Source organism: Prinia subflava, chromosome 11 (assembly GCF_021018805.1).
Source record: "Prinia subflava isolate CZ2003 ecotype Zambia chromosome 11, Cam_Psub_1.2, whole genome shotgun sequence".
Taxonomy (NCBI): Eukaryota; Metazoa; Chordata; class Aves; order Passeriformes; family Cisticolidae; genus Prinia; species Prinia subflava.
Window position 1 is genome coordinate 4,607,369 of NC_086257.1, and position 10,719 is coordinate 4,618,087.

Here is a 10,719-nt window from a genome sequence, read left to right on the forward strand (position 1 = left end):
CCTGAGAAACACAGGAGGAGGGGAGGTGGAAAGAATTAAGTTGGATTGTGATGTTAAGTATTTTACGGTTGGTTCTGCAGTGGTGAGTAGCTTTGACCAGCACTTTGTTGCTGCTGGAGGTCAGTTTTCTTGGGGACAAAATTACTAATTTATGAGACTCTTAAAGAACATTTCATCTTCTTTTATTCCAGTGAAGTAATTTGTTTATTTGAGGTGAAAGATGAGTGCTTGCCCTGTCATCTGGAGGGTGAATTGGGGTAAAAGGAGTTAAACTGGGGGAAGTTCTCAGGCAGGCTGACCAAAAGCAGGAGGGAGGAGAGGAGGGCTTGGATGATGGGTGGATGGCAGAGTGGTCCCACTCCTTGCCCAGACTTCCTGTGATTTCCAGACCAGTGAGCAGTGATCCAGGGAGCCTTCCCAAAACCACTGCTGGGTGGGTACTTGGGGACAGAAAGGAGTGGGAAAGGAAGAAAAGGAGGGAGGGTGGTGCAGGGGAGATGCTGAGCTGTGGCCTTCACAAGCCTCCCCACAATGTCGAGTTTCTTCTCTGCTGTCAAAGGCTGCTGAGGCTGTCAAAGCATCTGCTCCTGCTTTTCATGGCATGGGCTGCACTGCTGGAGCCACCTTGAGCTGTGTGAACAGCTCATCCCTGCTCAAGTGGGCTTCAAACCTGGGGTTCCTGGTAATTTCCTTTATAAATGACACAGGGGGAAATAAAATGGCCCAAATCAAAGCTGTTGGCTCTGTGTGTGTGACGGGGCAGGGAGAGGAGCTGGGTTACCTGGCAGCACTGCCTGCCCTGGGGGTGCTGGGGAGCCTGCAGGGATGGCAACTGTGGGCTCTTCTGCAGCTCAGGGAAATGACCCAGAGGATACACCATGTGTTGTTTACCATGGAATCCCAGAATGGTTTGGGTTGTAAAGAGCCTTAAACTCATTTCTTTCCACCCCCACCATGGGCAGGGGCACCTTCCACTATCCCAGGTTGCTCCAAGTCTTGTCCAACCTGGCCTTGGACACTTCCAGGGATGGGGCAGCCACAGGCATTGGAGCCAAGCAGAAAGAAAATGAAATGTTTTGTTCCTTCTGGGAGAGCTGTCAGCTCTGGGGAGCTGCTGTGGGCTCTCAGGTGTGAATGCTGGGGCTGGGGGCTCACTCAGTGCCTGGTGAAGGTAACACCGGGATTTGCTGGGACAAACACCTTGGTGGCTGCTCCAGCTGCTGTGACTCCAGCAGCTCCGTGTGGCGCTGGCATTGCCCCCGGGGGTCACACGTGGGGCCTTTCCCAGGCCTGTCGGGCTGTGCCACGTTTGCTTTTGCTTGGCTTTATAAAGAGGAGGTGCAGGAGCTTCCTCTGCTCCTTCCCAGGCTCTGCCCCCAGTGCAGCCTTCACCATGGATGGCTTGAATGTCTCCATTGCTTTTTTCTTCCTGGTTTTTGGGGCGTGCCAGGTGCTCCGGTGGCTTTCCAAGAGGTTTCTGTCTCCCGGAACACACGGCTGCCTTGCCAGGGAATTTGCTGGCTCGTTCCAGCTGTGCACGAGCTGCCTGGAGCTGAGGATGCTGATGGACATCGGGCCCTGGAGCGGCGGCTTTGGCCTGGACGTGGTCCTGACCCTGCTCTTCCTCCTCTCCGCCGTCCACGGCGCCTCTTTGGACGGAGCCTCCGCCAACCCCACCGTGTCCCTCCAGGAGTTCCTGCTGCTCGAGTCCAGCCTGGCAGCCACGGGGGCCAAGCTGCTGGCCCAGGCTGTGGGTGCAGGGGCGGGCTGGGCTGTCACCCGGCTCTGCTGGTCCTGGGAGCTGACACAGCTCCACTTCATCCAGAACCTGCTCGCGCCCGAGTGCAGCTCCTCCATCCGCGCCTCCCTGCCCCACGCTGCCCTCGTGGAAGGCTCCTGCTCCTTCCTCTTCCACCTCGTGCTCCTCAAGGTGCGCCAGAGCCACCCCCTGTGCCGGGTCCCTGTGCTGGCAGTGACTGTCACCTTCCTGACGTACACAGGTGAGCAGCACTGGCCTTGCTTTTTCTGAGTCATTTGGAAAAGCCCCTCATTTGTAGGGGAGGAACAGACCCACTGGTTTTCATCTTCCAGGACTGGGGAGGTGGGGATTAACAAGGTAACGGCTACTAAGGTGTTTGTTTTCTGTCATTTTGGGGAATATTCGTTTGGGGATGAAGAGGGCAGTTTGGGGTGCCTGGGCTGCAGGTGGATGTCAGCTCACAGCCACAGCTCAAGACTGGGATCGCTCCCAGGAATGTCCCCTACTGCAGTCCCTCAGTCCTGCTCTGAGCTTCCCACAAAGTCCAGGGCCACAAGGGTGGGATTTCCCAGTCCAAGAGGGCAGGCAGGAGGGCTCACAGCCCTTTGTCAGTGCTCCAAAGGGGGCACTGGGACTCTTGGCCACGTTTCTCTTCCCACACAGCCGGACCGTTCACGGGGGCCTTCTTCAACCCTGCCCTGGCCACAGCCAGCACCTTCCACTGCTCGGGGAGCAGCTTCTGGGACTACATCCAGGTCTACTGGCTGGGGCCCCTCGCAGGTGAGCTCTTCCCAGGGGCAGGAGCTGGCATGAGGGCAAGGCAGAAGTGCTCAGTGTAACACAGACTGTTCTGGCAAAGGGCTGAACTTGAGGTTGCCAGTGGCAAGTGTCATTTTTCATCCTGCCTCATTGTGTCTGGGGTCATCTCTTTGCTATGCAATTTTTTAAAATCCAACTTCTGCAGGGTACAAGGGCAGAAATCTCCCTGAAGCCAAAGTCTGGGGGAGGTTTAGCAAAGGTGTTTTAGGGTACTGACAGGCTGAGCTATGCTCTGGGGTTGTCCTCAGCTCCAGGGAGGTCATGGGGAGCTGGATGTGTGCTGGGAGGGGAGACAAATCCCTGACCAGAGGGTGGAACCAGGTGGGGTTGGGCTCTGCTCCCAGGTAACACTGATGGGACACAAGGGAACAGCTTCAAGTCACCCCAGGGGAAGCTTAGGTTGGGTTTTAGGAAAATCTTTTCCCTGAAGGACGGTCAGGCACTGGCACACTCTGCTGAAGGCAGTCGTGGAGACACCATCCCTGCAGGGATTTAAAAGGGATGTGGATGTGGCACTCAGGCCATGACCATTGGTGACCTTGGCATTGTTGGACTCCATGGGCTCAGAGGACTTTTCCAACCTTAAGGATTCTCTGCCAGAAAACCACTAGGGTGGTTTGTGGTCCTTTTGGGTCAAAACAAGCCTTGTTTATTATGTTAATGACACAGTGGTTAAATGCTCCTTAAAGCAGTACAGCAAGGGTCCCTCAGCTCCTGGTGGGGATGCCGGTGGTTCTAAGCTGCCTTTTGGTCATGGTGAGGGTTGTGAGAAGGATCCAAAACTGCTGCAGAGCTGTGGGGAGGATGGAGATGCTCCACACAGTGCTCAGAAGGGGTCTGTGCTCTCATTGCAGGGATGCTCACTGCCCTCCTGCTGTTCCAGGGCAACATCCCACGCCTCTTCCAGAAAAACCTCCTCTATGGCCAGAGGAGCAAATACAAGGTGCCCAAGGCAAAGGTGACAGCGCAGGTGGAGGGTGACAAACCACAGAGGAAGAGGAAAACGGGGAAGAGCAACTCTGAGCCCCGTGCCTGAGCCCAGGGGTCCTGGCAGCCCTTCTCCTAGGGAAGGGTTTCCTGGTGTGGAGGATTTTGCTGCTCGTTCAGTCCTTAAAGCATCACAAAGGAATCCTCAGGATGCCCCTGAGCTCCTTTGGGAATTGCTTTGAAAACCTCTCTGGAGAGCCCGAAATGTTTCAAGCCCACACTGCTGCCTCAGAGAGAAAACACTGAACACTTTTGGATAAATTGCTGGTTGTCTGGTACTGCCAGGAATCTCACAGAAAGCTGGGACCATTCCATGGGCAGGCTTGAGCAACCTGGGGTTATTGCATTGTGCAATGCCTGAAATAACCCCACTGGGTCTCTTGCAGCCGTAAAAACAAAATGTAAGCCAGTAACTGCCTTGGACACTTGGGATGGGGAGGAAACGGGCTTTGATATTTTGAGTTATTAGTGGATAATGGTTAAAAATTGGTGGGGTTTGAGTTAAACTTGACCTTGAATTGGACAGTCTGAACCTGGCAAAACTTGGAGAGGAATTAAAAATTCTCCAAGGCAAGAGAGTTCACTGGCCACAGGAGACCCTGCTCCTCTGGGGATGTGCTGAGCCTGGGTTTTGGTAAAGCATCAAGAAATGGTGATCAAAGGGTCTGTGCTTAGGAAAAAAGAGACCCAGACTGCTGCTGTGGTTGAGCAAGTGCATCCCTGGACTCTGCTCCATGTCTACGTGAAATATTCCTGACTATGAAATTACCGTCTGTGGAAAAAACTAATAAAAATAAATGCTGTGGTTGGCATGTGGGTGAGTGATATAATTCCTGGGAGCCCTGCTGGGAGACATCCCTGAAAATGGGATTCACTGTGATGCCCAAACCACCTCTGCCCTGCCTGCTGCCTGCTCTGGGGCAAGGGCATCCCCTGGGAGCTGCACCCTGGATGCTCTCCTCAGGAACAGCACAGGGAGATTGTGATGCTCTGCCTGTTCCAGCGTCTCAGAGTTCTGACAGGAATGACCTGCTGCCATTTCCTGAGGTGCAAACAGGGAATAATCAAGTGGCACCCAATTAAAAGCCGGAGTGGAGGTGTCAGATGCAGGTTTGGTACCCGGTGTCCAGCCCTGCTCCTCCCTCCACCCTGCTCAGTCCACAGGCAGACAGCCCAGGGTGCTGCATGGCCTCTGGGCTGCCCAGCCCAGTTATTCCCTCTGGGATTGCCCTCTGGGGGGGGGGGGGACACCTGCAGGCCCCCCAGGACCTCTGAAAGCTGAGCCCACCCCACAGCTCAGGACAGGTGAGGGAAGGGACCAACACAGCCATACACGGATGTGCCTCGGAGATGAAACTTCATGGGACACACAGCACCCTGAAGCCATGGAGCAAAATCCCCAAACGGTGCCCTCTCCTTGTGCCTGACCAGATGCTCGGCAATGCCCTGGGAAGGGCATTGGGAGCACAGTCGGGCTTTTTTCCTGGTTAAACTCAGCAGGAGACCTTTGGGTGGAAACTGGAACCTTTGGTGTTCTTTGTAGCTGCCCCAGGGAGAGCCTGGGATGCTCAGATCCCCCTGGGCAATTTTTTCAGAACCTCTTTTGGTTTGGAAATTGTGCTGAAAAGCCAGAGATGAGGCCTCTGTTTATCCCAGCTGATTTGCTGGCTCTGCTTTTGATTCAAGGAGAAGTGCAGGATGAGAAAAATCAGGCTGAGCTGCCCCCCACGAGCCATTCCTGCAGGATCTTTCCCTGGGCAGAGGATATTCCCGTGGCAGCCCAGAGCAGTGGCTGGGATATCTGGCTGCAGAGAGGCTCCTGAGATGTGTCCCTGTCACACAGGGATGGGACTTGAGTCTGACTCTGCAGAGCAGGATGCTGATCCTATAAATGCAGCATCCAAAGGCATCCTGTAACCACAGAGTCAGTGCAAAGTAATGCTGGTGTTCCCTTTACCCTCCCCTTTTTGTTTGTTTGTTTTGGTGATTTTTTGGGGTTTGGTTTGGTTGTTGTGGGTTTTTTTCCTTTCAGGATATATTGAAGTGTTTGGGGTGTGTTTCTGGGACTTTTGGGGAGGTTGTCTACTGGGCAGACTGATGTAATTAAGGGAAATTTAAGGAGTGACAGTGGCTGTTGTTATTTTTAATTAAGAGGCTGCTTTTCCAGCACGGTAACGTTAATGCAGCAGGGGAGAGCTGCACAGACAGACAGACAGACAGACTCGTTCTCAGGCTGCAAATCAAACTCCACAGCTCTGATTTACAGCTCTGATTTACAGCTCTGCTCTGTCGCAGTCTCTGCTGCGGGGCTGAGGATCGGGGCTGCCCTCCCGGATCTGCTCCAGGCTGCTGGAGCCCGGTGCTGTGCGGAGGCTTCAGCTGCCGACTGAAGGAGGATTTCCCTCTGGAAAAGTCCTGTCCAGGCCCCGGGAGCTCCGCTGAGCCCGTCCTGCCCCGGCAGCGCCAGAGCTGGCACGGACAGAGGTGCCCGGGGCTGGCCGGGCAGGCTGAGCCCCGCAAAGGGGGATGGAGAAGGATGCCCGGAGGGCCAGGGGGGCTCAGTTTCGGGGGGATTCCAGCCGGTGCCGCGGGGCTGGGTCCTGCCGGGAGGCAGCGGGCTCGGGGGTCTCGGGGGGCTGCGGGGGGAACTGCTTCTTGTACAGGAAGGTGCTGTACTGCAGCTCCGGCGTCACCAGCCGCCGGCAGGTCCGCTCCAGCTCCTGGGCCAAGCCCTGCTTGAGGTTGTAGCCCAGGATCCTGGCCCCGCCGTGCTGCAGCGGCCGCAGGGAGGAGTCCTTGATGTCCTTGGGGCCCACGCTGCCCGAGCCCTGCAGGCAGGTCCGCGCCAGCTCCGCCTGCCGCGCCCGCAGCGCCGCCACCTCCCGCCGCAGGCGCTCCCGGCCGATGTCGCGGTGGATCCTGGCCCAGAAGGTCCTGTTAAAATGGGTGTAGATCTCCCAGTCCAGCCTGTTCCAGGCCTTGAGCCTCTCCACGGCCGAGGCCGGGAGGGTGGACTTGGTTCTGCTGTCCCTGGTGTTGAGCGGGAAGGACACGACGCTGTCCAGGTCCCAGCACAGCATCTCCTTCAGCAGCACCATGGACTCGTCGAAGTACTCGGAGATGAGCACGAAGTCGAAGGACGCCTCGATGGCCTTCAGCATGAGCTGCACTCGCTCGGGGGACGCGTCTCCGTCGGGGTTGAAGCCGAAATCGAAGGTGATGAGGTTCCTGGCGTAGTGGCGGTCCCCGCTGGAGGGGTCGTAGTAGAGCTCGGGCTGGCTGAGGAACTGCTCCAGGCTGCGGACGCGGGAGAAGGCGGAGGCGCCCTTGTAGTACACGAAGGAGGACTCCATCAGCTGCACGGGGTTCCTCAGGATGGAGAAGTACACGGCAGAGCCGGGCACCACCTTCTGCACCTGCGGAGGAGGGAAAGGAGGGCTTGAAGGCGGGGTAGGAGGAAGGGAGCCGCTCGCCCACAGTGCTGGGGATGCCAGGGAATCCCGCTCGCCCACCTGCCGGGGATGGAGATTGGGGGTGCTGGGGAGGATTTCAGGGTGCAGCTCATCGAAGGAGCTGTGGGGAGCTCCAGAAGAGCCACACGGGGAGAGCAGTGAGCAGAGCTCCCCACAGTGGGCTGCCACAGCTGCGTGGCCAGGCTGGGCTGGAGATACTGCCCGTCTCCTTCCCCTTCTCCATGTCCCCCTGTCCTCAGGTGGCATCCAGAGGGGTGGATGCTGGGCACAGCCGACCCGAGCTGATGCACTTTGGGTGTTCTCCTCTTCCAGCTGATCCCCTCTGGGCCTGTCCAGGGAGCAGGACACGCCCCAGGGCCCACCAGACATAAAAGAGATGAGAGCTGCTGACTGCTACAGATGCTGCCTCCCACTTTGCCATTTCACAGGGCTTCATCAAACCTGCTCACGAAACCTCTCAGGAGATACCAACAACATGCCAGGTCCCGTGGGCAATCCTGGCTCTCTGGTTCCTCCCTGCAGAGCTGATGTGCTCCACGGGTGCCCCTCCCGTGGCCCATGTGCCCCTCCCCTCCCCGCCGGGCTCTGCCCCTACCTCCGGCTGCAGGAACCGCATGTGGTGGCAGAGGATGTTGAAGCGCCGGGGGCTGTGTGGGGAGAAGCCCTGCACGAACCTGGCCAGGAAGTGGTGTGGGTAGTAGAGCTGGAAGCCCCCGCCCTGGGGGAAGGCGAAGGTGAGGTTGTGCGTCTCCCCGAAGCGGAACAGGATGTTCATGACGGTGCTGCTGGCGCTCTTGTGGACTTTCAGGAAAACAATGTCAGTCTTGGGCTTGCACGTCTTCCCTTGAGGGGTGCCCCCTCTGGCCTGCTGACCTTCTCCAGCTGTTAACTCCTCGACCTTCAAGGCTTCTGTCCAGCTTGGCAAAAATCCTGTCTCCAGGTGTGTTTTGTAAGGATCCTCTGCCTGCAGAGGCTGAGCTGAGTTTGGGGCGGGCTGTGTGAGTGAGGTGCCCCACTCAGGGTGGGGAGAACGCACGGCTCGAGGCTGAGTCTGGCCCTGCACCTCCACCTGCACCATTCCAGGCGGGGGCATCCCCCTCCACTCCTCTGTGCTCAGCCTGTTTGCAAAGATGATGAACTTGCTGGTGACAGCTTCTGCCAAAACTGCGGCGACCCTCCCGGGAAGGCTTGGAGAAGGACTTTCCCTGGCTGCTCTTCCCAGGCCAGGAAGCTGGGGCTCCATGGCTGACAGATGAGCTTTCACCTTCTGGCTGCTCTCCCCGGGCTGCTGCTCTGGGCTGCTCTCCAGAGGGCTCTCCTGTCTGAGGTACAGGTGCATCCTGAGAACGTCCTCAGTGGAAGCAGGGGCTGGCTGGGCTTCCCCCTGTCCCTGAGGGGAGCCATCCCCCCAGAGCAGGTCGGGGCTGTGCAGGGCAGGGCCCAGCCCGTGGCCCATGGTCTGCTGCAGGCCACGCTCCAGCTCACACTGGCAGCTCCTGTGGTGGGGAGGACACAAGGCTCAGCTGCTGGAGATGGGAGGACAGTGCAGAGAAAGCTCCTCTGCAGCCCAAGGGACCCCCTGAACCCTCCAAATCACCCTAAAACATATCTCCCTCTTTTCTTGGGGTGGGTGGCATTGCTGATGGGTGTAGGGGCTTCACTGCTGCCCTGGAGGATAGGAGTGGGTGCAAGAGCTTGGGCTTGATCATCTTGGAGGTCCCTTACACCCTTAATGATTCCATGAAGAAGAGAAGGACAGGGCAGCAGTGATGTGGCAGTGTCTCTGTCTTGCTGGAGCATGACAGGATGGTGGAAGGGGCAGAGCAAGAGGAGGCAAGGAGAGAAAAGGGCTGGTGGTCTGGAGAAGCTGGAGGAACGATTGCAGATAACCCCAGACTGGGAGGACTGAGCTCAGGGGCTGTAGGGTTTTGTGGAGAGCCAGGACAAAGCCCAAAGCAGCTTTGTCTGACCCCAGGGTGGGCTCAGCTCTGGCCAGGGCATAGGGTTGAGATGTGGGACCCTCAGAGGGTTCTCTCTCACCTGGAATTTTCCTCCCTGGCTAAGGAAGACCCTGCTGGGTGGTTTTCAGGAGGGTGGTTCTGAGCCCACCTCAGTGGGCAGCAGAAGGCTGGGGGATGAGGTGCAGGTTTATAATCCTGCTCAGGACCTACCCAGGAGGCTGCAGCTTCTCCACAACCTGAAGTGTGACCAGGAGGAGGACGAGGAGGCTGAAGGAGATCCAGAGCCGACTTGGCTGGCACCTGTAGATTGCACTCAGCTTCCTGCAAGGAAACAGACATTTGAGACCATTCGTGGGGAGAAAAGGCCAAGACTGGTGGTGTGTGTGAGGCAGGCGGGAAAGGCACCTCGAGGCTCTTTTATTTTTTATCTTTATTTAAGGTAAGACTGCGTTTTCAGGGGCGGAAATGAGGCAGAGGCAGCGATAACCGAGGAACCTCCGAGGCTGTGCCCCAGCACTGCAGCCTCATGGAAATTTCCAGATGGGCCACAGATCTTGTGCTGAAAAGCAAACAGTGATAACCACTGAGTCCCTTGGCTGCTCAGGGACGCCTTCCTGGGGCAGCCTGAGCTCCCCCCAGGCAGCAGGAGCAGGGCACTGCCTGTGTGTTCCCTGCCCTGCCTGGCCAAGAAGGATCAGCATCCTGTCTTTATCAACATGGACAATAAAACTCTTTTTTTCCCTGCTCTCCCCACTCTCTGCCGTTGGACTGCCATCTGCACAGACTCCAGCTGTGGCTGCAGATGAGGTGCCACCATGGGGGCCCCAGCAGTGCCTGGATTTTAGTCTGATTTTAGCCTTGTCTACAACAGCAGTGTGATTTCTTCAGGCCATCAGAATTGTGCTGTCAGGGTTTGGGTTGTGTATGACAACGTTAAGGCTATGGAGGTGCTGCCACAGGGCTCCTTCTGTTTGTAGAGATTGCTGCAAACCCTGGTGGAGCTTGATTGTAGCTTTAATTTTCAATGGAACGGTTGAGGGGCTGAATTTCCTGGACAAAAAGGATTTGTTTGCATTTTATTTTTTCACAGAAAGGTTGTCCAGTCCCAGCAGGTGTGACACTTGGAATCATGGATTAGTGGTGGCCTTGGCAGCGTTGGGGGAAAGATTGGACCCCATGATCTTAGAGGGCTTTTGCAGCCTGACTAATTGCATTATTCTGCCAGGTTTCCCCCGGGTTTTCTGCTCATTGTTGCATAACAGGAGATGATTTCTGAGGATCTGGTTAAACCCTTGGGGATTGGGCTCTGCTATGGGGGAAGTGCAGCCTGCCAGCCCCAGAGAGAGAGGGCCACAGGCAGCAAGGATCTAAATGGGAGGAATGAATGAAAGCAGAAATTTGGGCAGAGCCTGCTTGGAAGCTGCATTCCAACAGCCACCCCGGGTTCATCGGCATTTCTGGCTCCCTGCAGTGGCCAGCTTTGGACCAAGACAGTGGCACTGGGGCTGCACAGACCTGCTTGTCCCAAAGCTTGTGCATCTCCAGGGTGCTTTATCTCCTGCTCTGGGCAGTCCTGTGACAACTGGGAGCAGAACTTGGTTGAGGCAGCAGTGACACCAACATGGGCTGTCCGAAGGGGCCACGTGCATCCCACTGGGACAGGTCAGGAATTCAGGTTTTGAATTGAGAATTTGAATTATTGAGAAACTGGATTTGTTCC

The 10,719-nt window shown here is 56.7% G+C and overlaps 2 protein-coding genes across 2 annotated transcripts; one reads left to right on the plus strand and one right to left on the minus strand.

Moving 5' to 3' along the window:
- Positions 1-1,066: 1,066 nt before the first annotated feature.
- On the plus strand, positions 1,067-3,773 carry LOC134555880 (aquaporin-12-like). Its single transcript, XM_063407912.1, has 3 exons — positions 1,067-2,000; positions 2,423-2,539; positions 3,433-3,773. The coding sequence occupies exons 1-3, from the start codon at positions 1,067-1,069 to the stop codon at positions 3,612-3,614; spliced, it is 1,233 nt and encodes a 410-aa protein (XP_063263982.1). The 3' UTR covers positions 3,615-3,773.
- Positions 3,774-5,975: 2,202 nt separating this feature from the next.
- LOC134556058 (galactose-3-O-sulfotransferase 2-like) lies at positions 5,976-9,804 on the minus strand. The gene is made up of 2 exons (XM_063408241.1): positions 7,634-9,804; positions 5,976-6,981 (listed from the first exon to the last, which is right to left on the minus strand). Exons 1-2 carry the CDS (start codon positions 8,492-8,494, stop codon positions 6,124-6,126), a joined length of 1,719 nt encoding a protein of 572 aa, XP_063264311.1. The 5' UTR covers positions 8,495-9,804; the 3' UTR covers positions 5,976-6,123.
- Between the last annotated feature and the right edge of the window lie 915 nt (positions 9,805-10,719).

Bases quoted from the DNA above. Each gene is read 5' to 3' on its own strand.
- LOC134556058 (XM_063408241.1), bottom strand. From the start codon at position 8,494: ATGGGCCACGGGCTGGGCCCTGCCCTGCACAGCCCCGACCTGCTCTGG. The intron at 6,982-7,633 runs GTAGGGGCAGAG...CCTCCTCCGCAG, and splicing joins TGCGGTTCCTGCAGCCGGAG to GTGCAGAAGGTGGTGCCCGG.
- LOC134555880 (XM_063407912.1), top strand. From the start codon at position 1,067: ATGAAATGTTTTGTTCCTTCTGGGAGAGCTGTCAGCTCTGGGGAGCTG. The intron at 2,001-2,422 runs GTGAGCAGCACT...CTTCCCACACAG, and splicing joins CACCTTCCTGACGTACACAG to CCGGACCGTTCACGGGGGCC. The intron at 2,540-3,432 runs GTGAGCTCTTCC...CTCTCATTGCAG, and splicing joins CTGGCTGGGGCCCCTCGCAG to GGATGCTCACTGCCCTCCTG.